This window comes from Oppia nitens, unplaced genomic scaffold (assembly GCF_028296485.1).
Source record: "Oppia nitens isolate AA-2021 unplaced genomic scaffold, nextdenovo-longstitch-racon4-pilon3 scaffold2_pilon_pilon_pilon, whole genome shotgun sequence".
NCBI classification, from domain to species: Eukaryota; Metazoa; Arthropoda; class Arachnida; order Sarcoptiformes; family Oppiidae; genus Oppia; species Oppia nitens.
The window spans coordinates 3,762,417-3,788,574 of NW_026533210.1; the positions used below are offsets into that span (position 1 = coordinate 3,762,417).

The 26,158-nt window shown below is 24.8% G+C and overlaps 9 protein-coding genes across 9 annotated transcripts; all 9 read left to right on the forward strand.

Annotated features, from left to right (window-relative positions):
* Positions 1 to 2,540: 2,540 nt before the first annotated feature.
* LOC128955668 (uncharacterized) lies at positions 2,541 to 6,811 on the forward strand. Its single transcript, XM_054301340.1, has 5 exons — positions 2,541 to 2,996; positions 3,133 to 3,808; positions 5,375 to 5,772; positions 5,985 to 6,573; positions 6,750 to 6,811. The coding sequence occupies exons 1-5, from the start codon at positions 2,541 to 2,543 to the stop codon at positions 6,809 to 6,811; spliced, it is 2,181 nt and encodes a 726-aa protein (XP_054157315.1).
* Positions 6,812 to 7,232: 421 nt separating this feature from the next.
* LOC128955670 (choline kinase A2-like) lies at positions 7,233 to 8,306 on the forward strand. The gene is made up of 3 exons (XM_054301341.1): positions 7,233 to 7,673; positions 7,748 to 8,218; positions 8,286 to 8,306. Exons 1-3 carry the CDS (start codon positions 7,233 to 7,235, stop codon positions 8,304 to 8,306), a joined length of 933 nt encoding a protein of 310 aa, XP_054157316.1.
* Positions 8,307 to 9,286: 980 nt separating this feature from the next.
* LOC128955671 (choline kinase A2-like) lies at positions 9,287 to 10,730 on the forward strand. The gene is made up of 3 exons (XM_054301342.1): positions 9,287 to 9,802; positions 9,884 to 10,555; positions 10,659 to 10,730. The coding sequence occupies exons 1-3, from the start codon at positions 9,335 to 9,337 to the stop codon at positions 10,728 to 10,730; spliced, it is 1,212 nt and encodes a 403-aa protein (XP_054157317.1). The 5' UTR covers positions 9,287 to 9,334.
* Positions 10,731 to 12,335: 1,605 nt separating this feature from the next.
* Positions 12,336 to 14,518, forward strand: LOC128955156 (putative uncharacterized protein DDB_G0291812). Its single transcript, XM_054300800.1, has 6 exons — positions 12,336 to 13,001; positions 13,103 to 13,236; positions 13,289 to 13,335; positions 13,413 to 13,726; positions 14,035 to 14,162; positions 14,250 to 14,518. The coding sequence occupies exons 1-6, from the start codon at positions 12,556 to 12,558 to the stop codon at positions 14,429 to 14,431; spliced, it is 1,251 nt and encodes a 416-aa protein (XP_054156775.1). The 5' UTR covers positions 12,336 to 12,555; the 3' UTR covers positions 14,432 to 14,518.
* A 494-nt stretch (positions 14,519 to 15,012) lies between these two features.
* Positions 15,013 to 17,203, forward strand: LOC128955672 (choline/ethanolamine kinase-like). The gene is made up of 4 exons (XM_054301343.1): positions 15,013 to 15,025; positions 15,909 to 16,336; positions 16,416 to 17,004; positions 17,193 to 17,203. The coding sequence occupies exons 1-4, from the start codon at positions 15,013 to 15,015 to the stop codon at positions 17,201 to 17,203; spliced, it is 1,041 nt and encodes a 346-aa protein (XP_054157318.1).
* A 742-nt stretch (positions 17,204 to 17,945) lies between these two features.
* LOC128955673 (choline kinase alpha-like) lies at positions 17,946 to 19,326 on the forward strand. The gene is made up of 3 exons (XM_054301345.1): positions 17,946 to 18,365; positions 18,451 to 19,125; positions 19,255 to 19,326. Exons 1-3 carry the CDS (start codon positions 18,291 to 18,293, stop codon positions 19,324 to 19,326), a joined length of 822 nt encoding a protein of 273 aa, XP_054157320.1. The 5' UTR covers positions 17,946 to 18,290.
* Positions 19,327 to 19,815: 489 nt separating this feature from the next.
* On the forward strand, positions 19,816 to 21,021 carry LOC128955674 (choline/ethanolamine kinase-like). Its single transcript, XM_054301346.1, has 2 exons — positions 19,816 to 20,241; positions 20,329 to 21,021. Exons 1-2 carry the CDS (start codon positions 19,816 to 19,818, stop codon positions 21,019 to 21,021), a joined length of 1,119 nt encoding a protein of 372 aa, XP_054157321.1.
* Positions 21,022 to 22,541: 1,520 nt separating this feature from the next.
* LOC128955675 (choline/ethanolamine kinase-like) lies at positions 22,542 to 24,338 on the forward strand. Its single transcript, XM_054301347.1, has 4 exons — positions 22,542 to 22,967; positions 23,351 to 23,512; positions 23,557 to 23,956; positions 24,304 to 24,338. Exons 1-4 carry the CDS (start codon positions 22,542 to 22,544, stop codon positions 24,336 to 24,338), a joined length of 1,023 nt encoding a protein of 340 aa, XP_054157322.1.
* Positions 24,339 to 24,610: 272 nt separating this feature from the next.
* LOC128955676 (choline kinase alpha-like) lies at positions 24,611 to 25,838 on the forward strand. The gene is made up of 2 exons (XM_054301348.1): positions 24,611 to 25,066; positions 25,149 to 25,838. The coding sequence occupies exons 1-2, from the start codon at positions 24,611 to 24,613 to the stop codon at positions 25,836 to 25,838; spliced, it is 1,146 nt and encodes a 381-aa protein (XP_054157323.1).
* Positions 25,839 to 26,158: the final 320 nt, after the last annotated feature.

Here is a 26,158-nt window from a genome sequence, read left to right on the forward strand (position 1 = left end):
GTTAATGTCGACGACGATGATGTCTGTTGTTTTTGTTTCGACGGTTTTTCGACATCAATGACAGCTTTATCTTCTATTTTCATCAACAGGAGACCATCACCTCTTTCTTTGGCTAATTTGGTCAGTGCTTCGCTCACTGAATCGCTACGAACTTTTGCCAAATCTATTTTAGCCTTATTAAGCATTTCGTTGGCCATCAATCGGACAGCCGATTGTCGGTCATCCGGATCTACGGATGTTGACGACGACGACGACGACTGGACAGTCTTGTCAACCAAACTGGACAACTCCTGATAGATCCGGCGTTTGGCTTTCACTGACTCTTGTTTAATCAATTGAACGGCTAATGTATAAGGTTTAGATAAACCGTCTTCCAGTGCCGTCTCAATTGAGTACTTTAAGTCACTGATGGCCTGTTTGGCCGCAATTTCAACGGTTTGTTTGAATTTGTTGTTATTGTTGTCGTTGTCGGGCATCCCATGTTTGATCTGACCGTTACCAACATTTTTGGTGGTCTCCGCCGGCATTGAATCATCGGCCGATTTGTTGTCCTCACTGTTATTGTTGTTTATAATTAATATCAATACAAACAAATAGATAATAAACTTATTTGCAAATACAATCATTATTATTATTGAAATTAAATTAAAAATTATTATTTAATAAAAAATTAATATTATTTAAATAATTAATAATTTTTTGTATTAATATTTATATATAGTAAATACTAGTAAAAAATTAAGTATATAAAATAGTATTGCAATGATAATTTTAAATATATATATATATATATATATATAACTTATACTTTATTTAAAATATCAATTAATGGTCAAAAATAAAATATATAATTACTTTTTGTTATTATTATTATTGTCATTATATATCAAATTAATTTTTGAACTTTTTTTGATATTTTTAGTAGTATTAGTAGTTGTAGTATTAATTGATTTTAATTTTGACATTTTAGCCACACTTTCTATACTATTAATGTCAAAATTTATACCTAAGATAATAAATAAATAAATAAAACAAAAATTTATTCAATTATATCTCATATTTAATTAATAAATTATATAATCTATCATAAGTTGCAAACCCATTGATGGCAAACAGTTAGTGATTGTAAAGTTTAATACAAATACTATTAAAAGAATTATTATTATTTTCATTATTGAATAAAATTTTCTCATCATTTTTGGTCAATAAAACTACAAAATATGTCAAAAAACTTAATTTTATTACTAAAATAAAAATGTTTTTATTATAAATCAATTCAATGCCAGTTTATATTTCCACACAAACAATAAGATTAACATTTGATAAACAATTTATTTGTTTTTGTTTCAATGAAAATACTAAACTTATTTTTAATCCCCTCTAAAAACACATACATATTGTTAATCTAAATATTATAATTCAAAAAACATTTGATTTCCTATTTAATTATAAACTATTTGTTTGTTTGTATAGTAAAAGTTTTGTAAATAAGTTTTATTTATTAATATTTATTATATTTTAATATTTTTAAACATTTATTAATGTATTAATGATTAATGTTAATTGTGAAAGGGGATAATTACATATTACGTTTGCAATTTTTAAGAAATCTAGACCCCCTCCCTCCCCTATTTTCGCATGTAGTCATTATAAAAAAATTACGTTCACATGTCCATTACCGCTAACCCCCCCCCACAACTAAAAAATAGTATATTATCTAATTGCGAACGTTCTTAATATCACTACCCATCCCCCTCATTCGCAAAAGTTCGCTTTGGCCGACCCCCTCCCCTCAAGTGCTAACGTAATGTGAACCACCCCTTATGTATAGTAAATTAGTCATACAGTATATATCATTTAAATATAAGCTGTAAATGTTTACTTTACTTAAGTATTGATTAAATTTTTACATTAAGAAATCATATTGTTTTAGACTAGAAGTAGAATCTGAAGATTATTTTAGAAACCGAAACCGAACCGAAATTGTGTTAAATTGTAAAGTATATATAAAATTAAAAAAATTTATATAATGTTAATTATAATATATTTATTTATTATTATATTTAAATAACATGAGTTAAATAAAAATTTATAATTAGTAATATATAATAATTAATAAAATAAATAATACATAATGATAATACAGTATATATATAATTTAATTATTAATTAACTAATAATTAGATACAAATTTTAGACTAAAAAAATATTTTTAGACTAAAATTTACTATAAGTTTCATTTCCAGTTTTAGTCGGTTTAATTTATTTAAACCGTTTTATTTCTACATTTATTATACACTGAGGTTGAGTTTGAGTACATCGGGGTTAGTATGAAACTGTTGCACTCATACATTGAAATTATTATTAAATACTTCATTAGACTACTGTATAACACAGTAACCTTCAATTACTACTGCTGTATATATATATAAGAATTGAAAACTTGTTGAAAAAATATATATTTATTTATATAACTTTGTATAACATTATAAATTATATTTTATAATTATAGTTAAATATTTATTGTAAAATTTATAAATATGAGTAAAGATATTAACGATAATCCAGTTAATGGAAGTAATAAAGTAATAAAAAATATTGAAGATATTACTTCAATGGATGATTTGGATTTGGATAAAATAGATTTAGTTAGAGGAGAGACACCAATCGATATCAATGATCAATGTTTACAGTTATGTAAGGATTATCTGTCGGGTGAATGGATTCAACAAACAGTGGACACCATTACTGTCACACGTATTACGGGTGGACTCACTAATCAAATATATTATTGCGGTATTAATGAACCAAATCCGACATCAAAAGTACCACAAGAAGTGGCGGTTAAACTTTATGGTAAAAAATTTATAAAAAACAGTAGCGATAACTACGAAAGACTTCCCGATGTTATCATTGATTTGATGATATCTGAAAATCAGCTTGGTCCTAAAGTCTATGCTATATTTGAACATGGACAAATTATAAAATATTATAAGGTATTTAAATTAAATGTATTCAGTTTAAAATATTAATTAATAAGTTTTATAAATTACTGATATTATTTGTAATATAATGTAAAATAGTTAACACGTATTCTAATTAAAATTAAAAAATTTTAATTTCTATGTAAAGCACCGACAGTTCAAACCTGAAGAGCAAAGTAACACTAAACTGGTTGATGAGGTGTTCCGCAAATTAGCCCAAATTCATGCCATGAATGTACCGATCAAACGAAGTCATAACCGATTTGATGAAATAGACGAGTCGTACAAAATTGCATTTGAAGGCAATATTGATATTAAAAAAATATTTGAAACACACAAATGCGAGACACTATTGACTGCTGATATTAAAAGTGAAATTCAGTTTATTAGAGGTCTGATAGAAAAAGTAAACATTCCTATTGTGTTTACACACAATGATTATCGATCGAGTAATATATTAATTACCGAATCGGTAGATAAAACTGACGGTCCATTAGTTATCTGCGATTTTGAGTTCGTCTCTTATAGTTATAGAGGTTTGGATTTTATGCCACTTCTTCGAGAGTGGGGTCGCAAACAATTTGATATGTCTAACGATGGCTTACCTCATGACGACTCAGTTTTACGGCCATTGATTGAAATATATTTGAATGAATGCGAAAAAATTTATGGCAAAGAATTTACTGCAAATAAATTGAATTCAATGGATCACATGCTTTACGAATTGAAATTAAGTTATTTGATATACCAATTGTTTGTAACACTTGTTTTAATCAAATATGATTTAAAAAATCAAACACTGGCTAATAATATACGATTTGTAAGTATTATTTTGTATAATTTTATTAAATAATTATTTCTTATTTTTCAAATATATTTTTATAGTATTATCCAGAAATGTTTTATAAAGATTATTTGGTTCTTAAACAACGTTATAAAGAAATGAATTTGATTTAGACAAATGTTATTGTTTTATTTAATAAATTCATTATTTAATTTTATTATATAAATTTTGTAAAGTTATTTGTAAAGTTAAATATGAATAATACTACTAAAATTATTTAATAATATGAAACAATAAAATACTTATATTTTTATTAAAAATAATTTATACCTTATTATTATTAAAAGTACTGTATATTAACAATTAAAGCATTAATTTGATGATTTGATATATATATTACTTATACTGTATATAAAATATCTATTAATCGGCAAAAATAAAATATATAATTACTTTTTATTATTATTATTATTATTGTCATTATATATCAAATTAATTTTTGAACTTTTTCGATATTTTTAGTAGTATTAGTAGTTGTAGTATAAATTGATTTTAATTTTGACATTTTAGTCCCAATTTCTATACTATTAATGTCAAAATTCATACCTAAGATAATAAATAAATAAAAAAAAACAAAAGTTCGCTTTAGCCGACCCCCCCCTCTCCTCAAGTGCGAACGTAACCACCCCTTATGTATAGTATACAGTAGGGCTGTTAGATTCCGGCAAAATATATAAATGAACATTGATATATTATATACAGTATTAAAAAATATTATGCATACAAAATTTTATATATACAAAAAATAATATAATACATTGAAATATATATAATTATCCACTGTTTAGTTATATATTTATTTTAATCACTTTTTAAATAACACAATTTAATTATAAACTAATTGTAATTATTAATTTATTTATTGTTATTTATAATTTTTTAGTTACTGTTGTCTACATATATTGTATACTAAATATCTACATAATTGCTTGAATTGTTTATCACAAAAATAGCACATTTAATATATTGTTTTTGTTAAACATTTTAAAAACACATCAAACAGTCATATGATATTTGCTTTAATTTTGTTATTTTAAAGTATTTATGTATATGTATTCATATTTTCAATCTTATCTGTATTTATTTACTTTAGTATTTATGACATAAATTTTATGTGTTACTTGCCCGGATTATAACAGCTTTAGTATACAGTATATATCATTTAAATATAAGCTGTAAATGTTTACTTTATTTAAGTATTCATTAAATTTATACATTAAGAAATCATATGGTTTTATATATATGAATGAATTTAAACCGTTTTGTTTATCATCTATTATAAACTAAATGTACTGTACATTTAGGTTAGGTTAGTATGAAACTGTTGCACTCAAACATACATATTATTATTAAATATGTTATTTATTATTATTATTACTGTATTAGACTATAACACAGTAACCTTCAATTACAACTACTGCATACCCGGTATATATAAGAATTGAAAACTTATATATCAATTTATATAACTTTGTAAAAACATTATAAATTATATTTTATAATTATAGTTAAATATTAATTGTAAAATTTATAAATATGAGTAAAGATATTAACGCTAATCCAGTTAATGGAAGTAATAAAGTAGTAAAAAATATTGAAAATATTACTTCAATGGATGATTTGGATTTAGATAACATAGATTTAGTTAGAGGAGAGACACCAATCGATATCAATGATCAATGTTTACAGTTATGTAAGAATTATCTGTCGGGTGAATGGATTCAACAAACAGTGGACACCATTACTGTCACTCGTATTACGGGTGGACTCACTAATCAAATATATTATTGCGGTATTAATGAACCAAATCCGACATCAAAAGTACCACAAGAAGTGGCGGTTAGACTTTATGGTAAAAAATCTATAAAAAATGGCGATAACTATGAAAGACTTCCCGATGTTATCATTGATTTGATGATATCTGAAAGTCAACTTGGTCCTAAAGTATATGCTATATTTGAACATGGACAAATTTTAAAATATTATAAGGTATTTAAATTACAGTATATTGATATAGTTTTATTTATTCAGTTTAAAATATCAATAAACAAGTTTTATAAATTAATTATTTGTAATATAATGTAAAATAGTTAACACAAATTCTAATTAATATTATTTTTATTATTATTCTTAAAAAATTTATTTTCTATGTAAAGCACCGACAGTTCAAACCTGAAGAGCAAAGAAACACTAAACTGGTTGATGAGGTGTTCCGCAAATTAGCCCAAATTCATGCCATGAATGTACCGATCAAACGAAGTCATAACCGATTTGATGAAATATTAGACGAGTCGTACAAAATTGCATTTGAAGGCAATATTGATATTAAAAAAATATTTGAAACACACAAATGCGAGACACTATTGACTGCTGATATTAAAAGTGAAATTCAGTTCATTAGAAGTCTGATAGAAAAAGCAAACATTCCTATTGTGTTTACACACAATGACTATCGATCGAGTAATATATTAATTACCGAATCTGTAGATAAAACTGACGGTCCATTAGTTATCTGCGATTTTGAGTGCGCCTCTTATAGTTACAGAGGTTTGGATTTTATGCCACTTCTTCGAGAGTGGGGTCGCAAACAATTTGATAAATCTAACGATGGCTTACCTCATGACGACTCAGTTTTACGGCCATTGATTGAAATATATTTGAATGAATGCGAAAAAATTTATGGCAAAGAATTTATTGAAAATAAATTGAATTCAATGGATCACATGCTTTATGAATTGAAATTAAGTTATTTGATATACCTATTGTTTTTAATACTTATTTTAATCAAATATGATTTTAAAAATCATACACTGGCTAATAATATGCAATTTGTAAGTATAATTTTTTATATAATATTATTAAAAATAGTATTAAATAATTATTGATTATTTTTTAAAATATATTTTTATAGTATTATCCAGAAATGTTTTATAAAGATTATTTGGTGCTTAAACAACGTTATAAAGAAATGAATTTGATTTAAACAAATGTTATTATTTTATTTAATAAATAAATTATTTAATTTTATTATATAAATTTTGTAAAACTATTTTTTATTAAGTTAAGTATGAATAATACCACTAAAAATATTTAATAATATGAAACAAAAAAATAATTTTTAAGATTAAATAATTTATACTTTATTATTATTAAAAGTACTGTTTATTAACAATTGAGTTGATGCAATAGTAATATTTTATTACAGATTATTGTAATATCAGTTTATTTTATAATAAATATAACATAAATTTAGTTAATTAATGTTTTAACCTTGATTATTGTATATTACTGTATAAATAATATTTTATGTTATCAAATATTACAAGTTTAATAGTCACAACTTGAAAGTCACTAGAATATAATAAACTTAATATAATTTGTTAATAAAAAAAATTACTCTAACAATGGCTAATAACTCTAATAGTAATGCAATAAAAGAAACCAAAAATATTCAAAATATAACCAAAATTGAAGATTTGGATTTTGAAAATATAAATTTATTTAGAGGAGAGACACCAACTGATATCAAAAATCAATGTTTACAGTTATGTAAGGATTATCTGTCGGGTGAATGGATTCAACAAACAGTGGACACCATTACTATCACACGTATTATGGGTGGACTCACTAATCAATTATATTATTGCGGTATTAATGAACCAAATCAGACATCAAAAATACCACAAGAAGTGGCGGTCAAATTGTATGGTAAAAAATCTATAAAAAATAGCGATAACTATGAAAGACTTCCCGATGTTATCATTGATTTGTTGGTATCTGAAAATGAACTTGGTCCTAAAGTCTATGCTATATTTGAACATGGACAAATTTTAAAATATTATAAGGTAAGTTACATAAATTAAATATAAATATAAATAAAGTATATTTAAATAATTTTATTATATTAATCAAACTAAAGCATAGACAGTTCAGAATTGCTGAACAAAGTAATACCAAACTGGTTGATGAAGTGTTCCGCAAATTGGCCCGAATTCACGCTATGGATGTGCCCATCAAACGTACAAATAATCGTTTGGATCTAATTTATGAATCGTATAAATTTGCATTTGAAGGCAATTTTGATATAAAAACAATTTTTGAAAAAAACAATTGTCAAACACTATTAAATACTGATATTAAAAGTGAAATTCAGTTTATTAGAGATATAATAGTAAAAGCCAACAGTCCTACTGTATTCAATCACTGTGACTATAGATCAAGTAATTTATTAGTTACTGAATCAGCCGATAAAACTGACGGTCCAATAGTTGTCTGTGATTTTGAATACGGATCATACGGTTACAGAGGTTACGACTTTATATTATTGATACGAGAATGGGGTCGAAAACCGTTAGATTTAACTGTTGATGGATTCCCTCTTAAAGACTCAGTTATGCGTCCATTGATTGAGATCTATGTTAATGAATGCGAAAACATTTTTGGCAAACTTTTTACAGCAAATGAAATCAATTCTGTGAATCACATCATCGATGAAATCAATTTATTTCATTTGATTTGCCTTTTGTTTTATTCAATATTTTTTATAAAAATGGATTTAGAAGACAAATCTTTTCTCAAAAAAATGCCATTTGTAAGTACTTTACTGTATTTATATTAAATACTATATATTAAACAATTTGTATAAATAATTAATTTGTTTTATTATTTATATAGCATTTTGCGGAAACATTTCTTAAAAATTACTTAACTCTCAAACAACGATACATTGATATAAAATTAATTTAGATTGTAATTTCAATTACATACAAATTAACTAACTTTGAAATCAAATATGAATACTATAAACTGTTTTTATTATAAAGTATAAATTAAATTATTTGTACAAATATACAGTTGTATTTTACTGTAAAGTAATTTTTAATTAAAAAATATAAGCTAAATAAAATTCAAAAATCATAATTTAGTTGTGTTTTATTTTATCAATTTTGTTAAATTATTTTTAATTAATTTTAGAATAAATACTACTAAATAAAATTATTTGTTAATATTGTCGACCATTAGATGTCAACACACATTCATACAGAATATATGATAATAATTTATTTTTGTTTCGATTACAGTATTTTCAGTTTTTATATGCAATCGTTTTTCTACAGTATATAAAAATTAATTTTAATATAAAACGTCAAACATAACAATTTTATTATAATATTAATTTTATTTAATTGTATTGTTTTATTAACGCAATAATTGTAGACTTAAGTAGCAAACAATATAAAATAATAATATTATTCTTAAAAGTTTATTAAGTATTAAAGTTATTATTAATATTATTTTTATATTTAAGTTCAGTACAGTATATGATATACTTTTAATATCAAAGTTTAATTTTTTGATAAACATATCATAAGTCTAGTTATGTTTTAATTCTGATTGTTATAAATATTAAGTATTAAATTTTATAACTTTAATAATCATAAAGACTACAAACTTCATAAAATTTTTATAAAATTTGTTATAATTTTAAATAATAACAATTCTAATAATGGCTAATAAGGATAATAAGGATAATACAAATAATGCTATAAAAGAGACACAAAAAGAGTTTAAAAATACTCAAAATATAACTAAAATTGAAGATTTTGGGTTAAATAATATGGATTTATATAGAGGAGACACACCAACTGATATCAATGATCAATGCTTACAGTTATGTAAAGATTATCTGTCGGGTGAATGGATTCAACAAACAGTGGACACTATTACTATCAAACGTATTACGGGTGGACTAACTAATCAGTTATATTATTGCGGTATTAATGAACCAAATCCGACATCAAAAGTACCACAAGAGGTGGTCATTAGATTTTACGGGAAAAAACATATCAAAAATAGCAGCGATAACTATGAAAGACTTTCCGATGTTATCATTGATTTGATGGTATCTGAAAATCAGCTTGGTCCTAAAGTCTATGCTATATTTGAACATGGACAAATTATAAAATATTATAAAGTAAGTTTATTTACAAATAAATATAAATTAATACAATATATATATATTTAAATATTTTTTAAATCGCTAATTCAACTAAAGCATAGACAGTTCAAAATTGCTGAACAAAGTAATCCTAAACTGGTTGATGAAGTGTTCCGCAAATTGGCCCGAATTCACGCCATGGATGTGCCCATTAAACGTACAAATACTCGTTTGGATAGAATTGATGAATGGTATAGATTTGCATTTGAAGGCAATTTTGATATCAAAGCAATATTTGAAGCAAACAATTGTCAAACACTATTAAATGCTGACATTAAAAGCGAAATTGATTTTATTAAGGATGTAATAGTAAAAGCCGACAGTCCTATTGTGTTCAATCACTGTGACTATAGATCAAGTAATTTATTAGTTACTGAATCGGCCGATAAAACTGACGGTCCAATAGTTGTCTGCGATTTTGAGTACGGATCGTACGGTTTCAGAGGTTTTGACTTTAAATCACTGATACAAGAATGGGGTCGAAAACCGTTTGATTACTCTGTTGATGGCTTACCTCTTGAAGACTCAGTTTTACGTCCATTGGTTGAGATCTATGTTAATGAATGCGAAAAAATCTTTGGCAAACAATTTACAGCAAATGAAATCAATTCTGTGGATCACATCATCAATGAAATCAATTTATTACATTTGTTTTCACTTTTGTTTTTAACAATATTTTTTATAAAAATGGATTTAGAAGACAAATCAGATATAAAAACTAATCCATTTGTAAGTATTGTACTGTATTTATGTATATTTATTATATAAATTTATCATGACATATAATTAATATTTTTTTATATTTAACTTTTTATATTTTTCATTTATATAGCTATTCGCGGAAACATTTCTTAAAAATTATTTGGTTCTCAAACAACGTTATCAGGAATTGAATTTAGTATAATATTATATTTACAATAAAAATGTTAGTTTTATATAAAAAAAATGTTTATTCTTAATTTTTTAATAATTTAAATTTGTTATCTTTAATTAATTAATATTTAAAAAAATAAATTATCAAATTTTAAAGCTAAACAAGTATTAGCTTATTTTATATACCACAATATATTACAATTACATTTACCGTAAAGTAATTTTATGTTAAATATTTATAACTTTTTAATTTTGTTATGAAATTGTCATTTATATAAAAGTTCTATAATTTGTTTTATGTACTAAATTTAAATTATACCGTAATTTTAGGATTAGACATTCAATTATCTATAAGATTGTGACGGGTGTGGGGTTGACTTTCCCGTCATTGAAGCGAAGCTGTGATGAAAAGCCAATGTAGAGTGTAGTTGTTAATGAATGAGATGAAAATTATTAATAAATAATATTAATTAATGCGAATGTTCATTAGGTGCCGTCACAAGTGTATATAATAACATTGAAATATAACTAAATTTTATTTAAAGTTAAAACACATTGAAATAGATAGGGAGTACATAGTGTTCCATTACAATATAATATATAGAATATAGGATAACTATATAATGAAAAGCAAGAGATGCGTGCTCTTTGATAGCAAGCGAGTAACTGATAAAATAATGGATGCTAAGCATTATTATATAGTGATTCTACTAATCAATAAATGTACTGTCAAGGCTATGCTTCCAGAATATTCTATAGTTACGCAACTATAGATACAGTGACGCAACCAGAGCATAGGAATGCTATGATTGACAGGTCTATGGGAGTTATAATGTAAAATGTAATATTTGGTTATAATTAATAAAGTATAATTAGTTATGTGTTGTGTGTTACATAGTTGTGTTAAGTGTGAAGTCTAGAACACGAAGATAACAAAAAGTCTACAAAAATATTAAAAATTACTAAATTATTGACTAAATTAGATTTACAACAAATAGAGAATTTCAATCAGTTATATATGGTAAGTATTGTATACTTATATAAATGGGAGCACTGTACCACTATATAGTAGTGTACACATTAATAGTACAGTGTACCCCAACATATAATGTTAAGCACTGTTGACTCTCCACTGCTATAGCGTATTGAGTCAACGCCCCTGTAATGGCGGCTTCCCTGAATGCATGTGTTTGTATATGTTTGTATGTGTGTGTATGTGAATGTATGTAAACATCAATTGGTAAGTATGTTTTTAAATTAATTAATTAAATGTATATAAGTATATATAAGTATAATAATTGTGGTTCATCACAAGATAATGCAAATTTTTTGTATAAAAATTTTGATGTATATGTCCACTAAACGGACTCACAACACATTTGATAAAATTGATGACTTAAACATTTGATTTGATTTATTTATATTTACGAAAAATACTAAACACTTGACGACTTTCATACTAACATTGATTGTGAGATATGACTGTATGTCGACACAAATGTCAATTAGTGGACACGTTTAGCAACCCTACACACACACAAACATTGATACATGAATAACATAGTCATGTTATTATCAACTCATATAATAAAATAAATTAATAATTATATATTGAGATTCTCAATGTTATTCACCCATTATAACTTAAAACGTGATTAAATTTATTATAAACTATTGTTCATTAGTTAGTTAGTGTATGTGTTAATTAATTTTGGTTATTATATTAGAATATTAGAAATTGATTTTATTTGATACTTATTAATAGATTAATCAACAATAAAAAAATTAATTATATTTATAGTTAGTCTAACTGATAGAGAGATAGAGATAGTATAATATAGATTAGAGTAGAAACTATGGCCTCTAAGAAAAATCCCGATTATTTTGATCTCAAAAATATTAATAAAATAATCAAAGAAATTGACGAATCGGATAAGTTTTTTACTAATAATAATAACTATAATGAGGACGACGTGGACAACACCGATGATGAGACAGACAACAACAATACCGATAACAATAGCAAACAGAGGCCAATACGGAGGAATAATACCGGAGCAGTCAATGGAAAGACGCCAACGACAACACAGAAAACTGGTAGCAAAACTGGAGTCAACAACAAAAGTCCAGTAAAGACTGTATCCGAAGAAGCGGCCAAAGAGTTATACGATTTGTTTAACTATTACGACAAGAATTTCTTTGACAATAAATTTGCCAAAAATAATACGACTGTCCGCTGGTCGACCCGTATGACCAAAAATATGACACGTATTGTTAAAATGCCGCCGAAAGACCCGAAAAGGTAACGGTGGGGGGAATTGAAGGGTGGGTTGTATTGTACACTGAAATTGTAATACCATCATTGATGACATGATTTTATATTTATTTTTATTTAATTATTAGTAAAGAGCAGACATTGGAGATACGTTTGTCCGACAGATTGTTGGCCAACAAAGACGACAAACGGAACAATCTATTGGAGGAAACATTGTTAGTTCAGATGATTAAAATTAGCGGCAAATTTGTTACCGAAAAAAGTTTAGTATTTGTATTATATATATTAAAATATTACTAAAATATTATTTTTAGCTAAAAAGAAATTGAGTACAAATGCTAGCAAAACACCAACGGATAAGGTATTTAAAAAAACAAAATTATTGAAAAAATTAGTTACAAAAAAAAATTATTATTATTATTACAAATTTTGAAAAAGACTACCAAAACTAAACAATTGCGACAGACAGCTGACTTGGCTCCGGGAGATAAACCAATCAAAGTGGTTACCATCGAGGATACGGCCAATTACGATGACGACTACTACTACTACAGTGATGATGACGAGGATGAGTTGGACAATATTGATGGCCAACAATTGGCGGCGGCCGCAGATCCCGTTCCCGACATACAGGCTATGTTTCGCCGATACGATGAAAAATATTTCGATGGCGTACTGTTTGAACACGAAGTTGAATTGTTTTGGATCAACAATATGTATATAGCGGCCGGTATTACTTATCCCGAAAATCGGTAAATAATTTATTAATTAAGTAATTGACAGTATCTATCATATTATTCAACTATTCATACATATCTATAGATGTAGATATACTTATATCTGAATATATGTGATATATATATTTGATTATATAAAGTAACTAACAGTTCACTACAACTACATGCATACCTGTAGAATAATATAATATAAGTTAAACAACAAAAAAATAAACTGTATAATTATAATTTACAATACAATAATTATATATATATATATATATATATATATATATATACCTGTTTACATCCCTGTGCTCTATGTCTCTGTCTCTATCTCACAGACATAAATGTCGACCGATTCAGATAAAGCTTTCGCGACCACTGTTGAGATTTGCCGGCGAAAAGCAGATACGGGAGACACTCCTACACGAAATGATTCACGCCTATCTGTTTGCACTAAACATTAGCGGTAAGTATATATATAGTACATACATATACCGATCCACATCTCCACATCTACCGTTTCCTTATTAAATGCCTTTCCTCTATTATCTAGATGCTCATGGACCCGAGTTTATCAAAAAGATGCATCAATTGAATCGAATGGAAGGGCTGTCTATAAGTGTGTATCACAATATGGTCTATGACCAGGATGGTTTTTATAGGGCATGGATAAATAATCGTCGGGCCCGGGAAAAGTTTGCAGCCAAACATCAGTACAACAATAATATGATATAAATAACTTAATCTCTAAAATCCTAATCATTTAATCCAAATTTTATTAGTCATAGACTATAATCTCCTGTTAACATACTTGAATAATAACTACAATATAATCTATAAAAAATTAATTACTTATTAAAACTTGTTAATTATTATTATTTAAATGATTTCCTATTATTATAATAATTATTATTATTTGTTTGTTTTTTGTAATTATTTTCATATTAATATATTTTTTTTGTATATTTAATATATAATATTTTTAAATACCTAAAGTACATAATCTGATTATATAAAAAACAAATTATCGTTTTGATTGATTAATACTCTATATTTGATATTTAATTTTTTTTTGTTTGATTAAAATTATTTGTTTTTTAAAAAATCACCTATTTATTATATTACGGTAATTAATTTTAATAATAATTTAATTAATTTAAACTTTAATAATTAAAAATATAATAATTTTGAGTAGTTACAAAAAAAACATAGTTAATTATCATAGAAATTTTAATAAATTGTTTAACTATAAACTTATCTAAAAAATAACATTATTTATATCAATTAATTTATAGAAATATTTTATATTCGTTTTAATGTCGTTTAACTGTAAGTTTATCTTTAGTACAGACATAAAGTACTTATAACTTAAGTATTGATATTACAATTTTTTATTACATTTACTTAATCAGTATATAAAATACATTTTTAAAAAATCAAAATTTCACTAAATGTCAAAACCAAAAACTATTTTAGTAACCGAACCGTTAAAAAGTAAACCAAACCTCAAAATACTTGTAGTGATGTTACAAAATTCACAATACTATTTTGTATACAATATATTCACAAGTAATACAGAATAATCCAAAAAGTGTAATTAATTTAGTAATAGTAGTAATTAATAGTAGTATAAAAGGTATTATGATAAGTATAATGCATATAATAATAATATAAATAACACAACAAACATTTTAATAACTGTTATTAAAATATAAATCATGACTAAAAAGAAAATTGTGTATTTAAATCGAAAATAAAATTTAGAAACCAAACCGAAAACGTTTTGATTCCAATCTCTATTTTAAATTAAATAATAGTAAATTTTTATTCCTCATAATAACTTAGATTATTGAATATATCATAACTTTACGTTATTTACAGTACACACATTAACAAAAAATAAATGAAAATTGAGCAAGGTATCTACTCTATTTTTAATCAACAATTTATCTTAGATTGATTTTAATATTTAATATAAAACTGTACTAAAAACATAAAAAATTATTATTAAATACTGTATAAATACTAAGTTTAAAAACACAGTGGCCTTCAAATATATAAATACTTATATATTCTTAATATAAATACATAAGAATTAAAAACTCATTAATATTTATAAAACTTTACAAAACATAATATATATATATCATATATATCTTAAAATTTATTGTAAAATTCCTAATTATGAGTTAAAATATTAAAATTAATTCAGTTGTTGGCAGTACTAAAGTACTGAAAAATATTGAGGAAATTACTTCAATTGATGATTTGAATTCAGATAACATAGAATTAGTTAGAGGAGAGACACCAATCGATATCAATGATCAATGTTTACAGTTATGTAAGGATTATCTGTCGGGTGAATGGATTCAACAAACAGTGGACACCATTACTGTCCGACGTATTACCGGTGGACTCACTAATCAAATATATTATTGTGGTATTAATGAACCAAATATGACATCAAAAGTACCACAAGAAGTGGCGGTTAAACTTTATGGAGAAAAATATTTAAAAAATAGTAACGAAAACTATGAAAGACTTAACGATGTTATTATTGATTTGATGGTATCTGAAAATGAAATTGGTCCCAAAATTTATGCTATATTTGAACATGGAGAATTACAAAAATATTATAAGGTTTTTATACAAACTAACTATAAATATAAATTTCAATTTATATAACTTTATATTGTTTGTTATATTAATCCAACTAAAGCATAGACAGTTCAGAATTGCTGAACAAAGTAATCCTAAACTGGTTGATGAAGTGTTCCGCAAATTGGCCCGAATTCACGCCATGGATGTGCCCATCAAACGTACAAATAATCGTTTGGATAGAATTAATGAATTATATAAATTTATATTTGAAGACAATGTTGATATCAAAGAAATACTTGAAACAAACAATTGTCAAACACTATTAAATACTGATATTAAAAGCGAAATTGAGTTTATTAGAAATCTTATAGTAAAAGCCAACAGTCCTATTGTGTTCAGCCATTGTGACTATAGATCAAGTAATTTATTAGTTACTGAATCGGCCGATCAAACTGACGGTCCAATAGTTGTCTGTGATTTTGAATACGGATCGTATGGTTATAGGGGTTACGACTTTATATTACTAACACGAGAATGGGGTCAAAAAGCGTCAGATTCTACTTCCAGGGGTTTACCTCTTGATGTATCAGTTATACAACCATTGATTGAGATCTATGTTAATGAATGCGAAAACATTTTTGGCAAACAATTTACAGCAAATGAAATCAATTCTGTGGATCACATCATCAATGAAATCAATTTATTTCGTTTGGTTTGTCTTTTATTTTTCTCATTTTATTTTATAAAATTGGATTTAGAAAACAAATCGTATTTGAAAAATATGCCATTTGTAAGTACTTTAGTCTATTTATATATATTTGTATAAATATGATGAATTAAAGTATTAAATACTGTACATTAAATGTATATCTAATTTTTTTATTTATTTATGCAGATTTCTGGTGAAACATTTTTAAAAAATTATTTAACTCTTAAACAGGGTTTTATTGATAAGAAATTAATTTAATTAACTATTGAAATAATATACAAACTAATTGTTTTTTAAATAAATATAATTATTGTACTATCCATTTATTGTTTATTAAAATATTATAATTCTAATACTATTGCATTTTAGTAATAAAAAATGCAAAATAAACTAAATAAAAATTTAAACCAAAATAAATTTTTTATCATTTAATAATAAATATTATAAAATATTATAAATAACTTTTTTTTACTATTTAATCACACAAATAAAACACTTTAATATGAGTAATTTTGCATTAAATCAGCTACTATAAAAAATTAACATTATAAGTTTTAATAAAAACAGTAGACAAAAATTTATTAAATTGTAGTCTACCGTTTTTAAATACATTAGAATTTGATATTCTATTGTAATTTATTTTATTAATAATCAAATTAAATTAAATAATATTTAAATTTAATAAATTAATTTATTACTATTTATTTTAACTATTATAAATTGGTGATATAAATAAATTCCATATCTTTTAATGTAATAAATATTATAAATTGATTATAATATAACCTTGACTTGTATAAAACTTGTATAAAAAATAGTTTTATGTTTACATTGAAAAAATAGAAATTGATTATATTTAATATCAAAATGTTTTATTAAATATTTTTATATTTCTGTATTGAAACTATAAAACTAATTGTAATAATGGAAATCAATAATAAAATTGAAAAAATAAATGAATCAAAAAATGTTGAAAATATATCGGCGATTGAGAAATTAGAGTTTGATTTATTTAGAGGTGAAATACCCACTAATATTAATGATCAATGTTTACAGTTATGTAAAGATTATCTGTCGGGTGAATGGATTCAACAAACAGTGGACACCATTACTGTCACACCTATTACGGGTGGACTCACTAATCAAATATATTATTGCGGTATTAATGAATCAAATCAGACATCAAATGTACCACAAGAAGTGGCGGTTAAACTTTATGGAGAAAAATATGTGAAAACCGGTAGCGATAACTATGAAAGACTTAATGATGTCATTATTGATTTAATGGTATCTGAAAATCAGCTTGGTCCTAAAGTGTATGCTATATTTGAACATGGTCAAATTTTAAAGTATTATAAAGTAAGTATTTATTTAAACTAATACAGTAATATCTTAAGTATGAAATTAAAATTATTATAATATTTTTTCGGTTTGTATTTCAAAGCACAAGCAGTTTCTAATTGAAGAGCAAAACGATCCCAAACTGGTTGATGAATTGTTCCGCAAATTGGCCCGAATTCATGCCATGGATGTGCCCATCAAACGAACCTATAACTGGGCTCTCAAAGACTTAGATGATTCCTATAGTGCGGTATTTGATAGTAATATCGATATCAACGAAATGTTTAGAAAATATAAATGCGAATCATTATTATCGGCTAATATGAAAAGTGAAATACAATTGATTAAGCAATTGATAGCAAAAGCCGACAGTCCTGTTGTTTTTATTCACAATGATTTCCATGCATGTAATATATTGGTCACCGATCGGGTGGACAATATTAACGGTCAGATTGTTGTCATTGATTTTGAGTACTCTTCGTACGGTTTCCGTGGTCTTGATTTTATAGCACTAATGTTAGAGTGGAGTCGCAAACCATTTGATTTCAGTGTCGACGGCATACCACACAACGATTCATTGGTCCGACCATTGATTGAAATATATCTAAATGAATGCCAAATAATTTATGGCAAACAATATTCAGCCGATAAACGCAATTCTGTTGATCACATTATCAATGAAATAAAATTATTTCATTTGATTTGGTGTTTGATCGATACAATTGTTATGTTGAAACTGGATTTAACAAACAAATCATTTTTCAATAATATACCGTTTGTTAGTTTGTTTTGTTTTCTAGTATTTAGTTATTAAATTTAATATATTTATTATAACTACTTTATACTATTATTAGAATTTTATTAAACATTTATTTATTTGTTGTTTTATTAATATATCTTTTTATAGTCATATCCGGAAATGTCATTCAAAAACTATTTGACTCTTAAGAAACGCTATGAAGAGATGAAGATTATTTAATTTAGTAGTTTTAAAATATTATATTTTTATATTAATAGCTTTAATATTTTGAATACATTTTTAATATTAAGATTTAATAAATTCATATTTACAAGTATGTAATAATCTGTGTGTTAATATAAATCAATGTAAACATACAGAATTGTAATATTATTATTATTATTATTATTATTTAATAAATTTTACAAATAAAGTTAAGTTTTTGAATTTGTTATAAAAAATTGTTTTAAAATCTAAGTATATCTAGTTTATCGTTTACGCAATATAATACTGTATAAACAAATAATAAATAGTTTAATATTTAATTTTTAAAAACCTGTATATTAAATGTAACCTTGATTTTTTTGTGTAAATATATAAAAATCATTAATACTAATATAAATATAGTTTAATCTAGTTTTAAACTTATTTTTTTATAAACTATTATTATTAGATCAATAAATATTAATTTAATTAAACTATTATATCGATATTACTGCTAATTTAATAATGGAGACCAAAAAAGTGTTAAAAAATATTGAAGATTTCACTTCAATTGAAGAAATAGATTTCGATAAAATGGATTTATATAAAGGAGAGACACCCGTAGATATCAATGATCAATGTTTACAGTTATGTAAAGACTATTTGTCGGGTGAATGGATTCAACAAACAGTGGACACCATTACTGTTAGACGTGTTACGGGTGGACTTATGAATCAATTATATTATTGCGGTATAAATGAACCCAATTTAACATCAAAAGTACCACAAGAAGTGGCCATTAAATTATATGGAGAAAAGCCAATAAAAACTACAGACAATAAATATGACAGACTTAACGATACTATAATTGATTTGATGGTATCTGTAAATCAACTTGGTCCTAAAGTTTATGCACTATTTGAACATGGTCAAATTCAACATTATTATAAGGTATATTTAATAATTAGAGGAAATAATTTATAATAAAGTATTCTAGTTGCTATATTTAATTTGTTATACTATTTTTATAATTAATAGCACCGACAGTTCAAACCTGTAGAACAAAGTAATAAAAAACTGGTTAATGAAGTGTTTCGCAAATTTTCACGAATTCATGCCATGGATGTGCCCATCAAACGGACACACAATATGTTTATGAAAGAAGCGGAAGTGTCGTATAAATATCTATTTAATGACAACGATATCAACATTAAAGAAAGATTTGAAAAGTATAACTGCGAAACACTGTTGACCGCAGATCTTAAGTCAGAGTATGAGTGGATCAAACAAATTGTATCTAAAGTTAACAGTCCTTTAATATTCACTCATAACGACTTCCGGTCGAGTAATTTGTTGATCACTGAATCGATGGATAAAACCGATGGACCAATAGTTGTCTGCGATTTTGAGTTTTCGTCGTACGGTTACAGAGGTATGGATTTTCAATCTATTATTATGGAGTGGAGTCGCAAACAGTTTGATTTTAGTACCGATGGTCTGCCTCACGACGACTCAATATTGCGACCATTGATTGAGATTTATGTCGACGAATGTCAGCAAATTCATGGCAAAGAGTTTTCTGCAAATTCTGTCAATACTGTCGATCATATTATATATGAAATCAAAATCTTTACTTTAATTCGTTATTTTTTTGGAACAATAATTGCATTGAAAAAGGATTTAGAAGACAATTCAAATACAAAATACAAACCAATGGTTTGTCTATTTTGAATTTTTTTTTATAATATCATAATTTTATCTAAAAATTATTTTTTTTTTGTTAATTTATTTTTAGCATTTTCCTGAATATTTGTACAAAAATTATATAATTCTCAAGAAACGATTACAAGATTTAAATGTTATTTAATTACTTAAGATTTTGTAATTTAGTATTTATGTTATTAAGTTAATATTTTTGAAATTGTATTACAAAAAAAGTTGTTTTACAATTTTTATAAGAGAAAATTTATTGAAAATTAAGATTAATAATATTATGCATTGCATTTATTTATCATATACTTAGACTTAAGTTTCTTATTTTTCATGGTTATTACAATTTACAATTAAAAAATATAATTATTTTGAATTACCGGTAAGATTATTTTTTTAGTGCAAAATTAATTTTTTTAAATTTTTCATTAAATTTATCAAATCATATGACAAATGTTTATATTTAACTATCATTTGAAATTTTAATTTGATTGTATCTGAAAGTTAACTTGGTCATAAAGTGTATGCTATATTTGAACATGGACAAATTGTAAAGTATTATTTAAACTTTTTATACACCCTAAGCTAGAGATTGTTATGAAACTTTTATGCGTTAGAAGTACTGTATTACACATATTATTAATTTCAATTTATTTGTATGAATAATAGAAAATCTATAAAAAAAGTATTAATCAATAATAAGTGCAGTATAAGCAACTAATAAATATTATTAAACAGTTTATCAAATAAAAATGTCTAAATAAGGTAATGTAAGTTGGATTTGTTGTAATCAAATTGCATGTCATACTAAATAATAAATAATAAAATTTAATGCCAGATGTCTAATAAAAAAGAGGAATTACTAGTATATTCAAAAACTTTATCAAACAAAAAAGTTTTTTTTATTAAAATGAATTAAACTTAAAATAATTTTTTTAAAAATTAATTACAATAACTATATGAAACTAAACGACAAAATTGTGAAAAATAAATAAATTTTATTTAAATATTAATACTAATGTTGATATTTAATAGCATAAAAATAAAATATATACAAAAATAATTAATTTATATATTTAGTAATTTTTTAAATATAATGCAATAAATCTAAGCAAACATTTTTAACAATAATTTATTTTGTAACAAAAATTAAAAATGTTTCAATTTAATATATTTAACAAATGTTGTCATTTTATTGACAAATTATTTCAATTTTACTAAATTTAACATTTAAATCAACTAAATAAACATCATGTAAGTGAACTTTTTGAGTTATATATGATTTATGCATCTGTTAATACTAAATAATGTAAAGTCACTGACTATTGCATAACATAATATCAATTTTTTGCAATAAGTGTTTGTGTATTACTACTAATTTGTAAAGTATTTAAAGGATTAATAAAAAAATATGAATCCATTTTTTCATTAGTTTTGAAGTTTCTTGAACTAATATTATTAAACAAACAATAGTTTTAATAGTTTATTAATAAATTATAAGTTATTAGTCGATATTAATGTTCATAAACGATACAATAGTAATGGAAACTAAAAAGAAGTTAATAAACATCGAAGAAATTACTTCATTTGAAGAATTAGATTTAGAAAACATTGATTTATATAAAGGAGAGAAACCAACGGATATTATGGATCAATGTTTACAGTTATGTAAGGATTATCTGTCGGGTGAATGGATTCAACAAACAGTGGACACTATTACTGTCCGACGTATTACGGGTGGTCTTATAAATCAATTATATTATTGCGGTATTAATAAACAAAATATAACATCAAAAGTACCTCAAGAGGTGGCCATTAAATTATATGGAGAGAAACCAATGAAAACAAATGATAATAATTATGAGAGACTTAACGATACTATAATTGATTTGATAGTATCTGTAAATCAACTTGGTCCTAAAATATACGCACTATTTGAACATGGTCAAATACAACGTTATTATAAGGTACAGTTATTATTATTTTTTAAATTTCAATAAAAATAGGCTGAAAATAGAAGAATTTATGTTATTTACAAAAAATTAAAAGGCTTTACAAATAACAAATATATAATTACTGAACTTTTACATAGTGTTGATAATCAGTTTAATTTTAGATTTAAAATAAATATTATTTATAATTATAATATTTTAGTAAAATTCATATATTATTTAAATTTTTTAACGATAATTTATGTATGATATAACAAATAGTTTATTTACAATCAATTTTATTTAATTAATGATTAATAATAAACAACATGCAATTAATGTACAGAAATAATCAGATAATACTAATTGTAATACCAGTAATAACTAAATATATATTTTTTTAAAATTTCAATTAATAGCACCGACAGTTCAAATTAGAAGAACAAAGTAATGGAAAACTGGTTAATGAGTTGTTTCGTAAATTTGCACGAATCCATGCCATGGATGTGCCCATCAAATACAACTATAATTGGTTTATGAATGAAGCGGAAGATTCTTATATATATATATATATTTTGAAAGCAATGTAAACATTAACGATGTGTTTGAAAAGTACAACTGCGAGACACTGTTGACCGCAGATCTTAAGTCAGAGTTTGAATGGATTAAACAAACAGTAGTAAAAGCTAACAGCCCTATAGTATTCATTCATAACGATTTCCGATCAAGAAATTTGTTGATTACAGAAACGGTAGATAAAACTGACGGACCAATTGTTGTCTGCGATTTTGAGTTTTCGTCGTACGGTTACAGAGGTATGGATTTTCAGCCCATTATTCTTGAATGGGGTCGCAAACAGTTTGACTTAACCGCTGATGGTCTGCCTCACAACGATTCAGTATTGCGACCATTGATTGAGATATATGTTGACGAATGTCAGCAAATTCATGGCAAAGAGTTTTCTGCAAATGTTGTCAATACTGTCGATCATATTATCTATGAAATCAAAATCTTTATATTGATTTGTATGTTTTTGGAAATCTTAATAACTATTAAAATGGATTTACAAAACAAATCATTAAAGAAAAACATGCCAATGGTTTGTCTATTTATAAATTATTTTTAATATTATATTTCTTACATTATTTTTTTAATAGAAATTTCCAGAGTTGTCGTACAAAAATTATTTTATTCTCAAAAAACGATTACAAGATTTAAATATTATTTAGTATTTATTAATTTAATTTATTTACAAAGTGATATAAAATTTTATTAGTTTTTTATTTTGAATAAAAATTATTATAAATTATTATAAATTAAATTTAAACAAAAGTATTGTAAATTTTTATTAAATTTTTACCAAAATATTTAGTACATTTAGTTCGTGGTGTTCGCAATACACTATAGTATTAAGATAAACAAATAATTATCAGTAATACTACTGTATATTCAGCTGTATATACTACAGTATAATAATAGATCACAAAAAAGATTTTATAATTAAATATAACCTTGATTTTGTGTGTGTATATATATACCTGTATGTTAGTATATATATATATAAATTACTCACAAAAATATTTATTTAGTTGGAAAGTTTTTTGAAAATTTGTTTAATTATTAAATAAATAATTGTCATTATAATAAAATTAACAAAATACCAATACTGTATATTCAAAATGAGTGTCGATATTAATGCAAATTCAATAATGGAGACCAAAAAAGAGTCGAAAAATATTGAAGATATCACATCTATTGAAGAAATAGATTTCGATAAAATAGATTTTTATAAGGGAGAGACACCTGAAGATATCAACGATAAATGTTTACTCTTATGTAAAGACTATCTTTCGGGTGAATGGACTCAACAAACAGTGGACACTATCACTGTCCGACGTATTACGGGTGGACTTATGAATCAATTATATTATTGCGGTATAAATAAACCAAATATAACATCAAAAGTACCACAAGAGGTGGCCATTAAATTATATGGAGAAAAACCAATAAAAACTACAGACAATAAATATGACAGACTTAATGATGTTATTATTGATCTAATGGTATCTATAAATCAACTTGGTCCTAAACTCTATGCACAATTTGAACATGGTCAAATTCAACATTATTATAAGGTAGTGTACATTATTTTCAATAATTGATCAAGTTAATTTATAATGAATTAATTTTTATTTATTATATTTTTAAAATTTAAAGCACCGACAGTTTAAACCTGTAGAACAAAGTAATCTAAAACTGGTTGATGAAGTGTTTCGCAAATTTGCACGAATCCATGCAATGGATGTGCCCATCAAACGGACACACAATATGTTTATGATAGAAGCGGAAGTGTCGTATAAATATCTATTTATTGACAACGATATCAACATTAAAGAAAGATTTGAAAAGTATAACTGCGAAACACTGTTGACCGCAGATCTTAAGTCAGAGTATGAGTGGATCAAACAAATTGTATCTAAAGTTAACAGTCCTTTAATATTCACTCATAACGACTTCCGGTCGAGTAATTTGTTGATCACTGAATCGATGGATAAAACCGATGGACCAATAGTTGTCTGCGATTTTGAGTTTTCGTCGTACGGTTACAGAGGTATGGATTTTCAATCTATTATTCTCGAATGGGGTCGAAAACAGTTTGACTTAACCGCTGATGGTCTGCCTCACGACGATTCAGTATTGCGACCATTGATTGAGATATATGTTGACGAATGTCAGCAAATTCATGGCAAAGAGTTTTCTGCAAATTCTGTCAATACTGTCGATCATATTATCTATGAAATCAAAATCTTTACTTTGATTCGTATGTTTTTTGGAACATTAATATCATTGAAATCGGAATTACTAAACAAAACATTAATGAAAAACACAAAACCAATGGTATTATAATATATATATATATATATATATATATAATTATGAATTATTTTGAATATTAAAGTTTTATCTGTTTTTTATTCATTTATAGCATTTTCCTGAGTTTTCATACAAAAATTATTTGATACTTAAGAAACGGCTACAAGATTTAAATATTATTTAATAATTTAATATTTTTTAATTTACTTTGTAGTGTTTTGTATTTACATAATAAAGTTATTTCTAATTAATGTTTAAAATTTTTTTTAATTACCGTATTTCCAGACATAATGTTCCACCAAATGAGTAGAAAACTTTAAAAATCAACTTTTGTTTTCTAAACAAATATCACA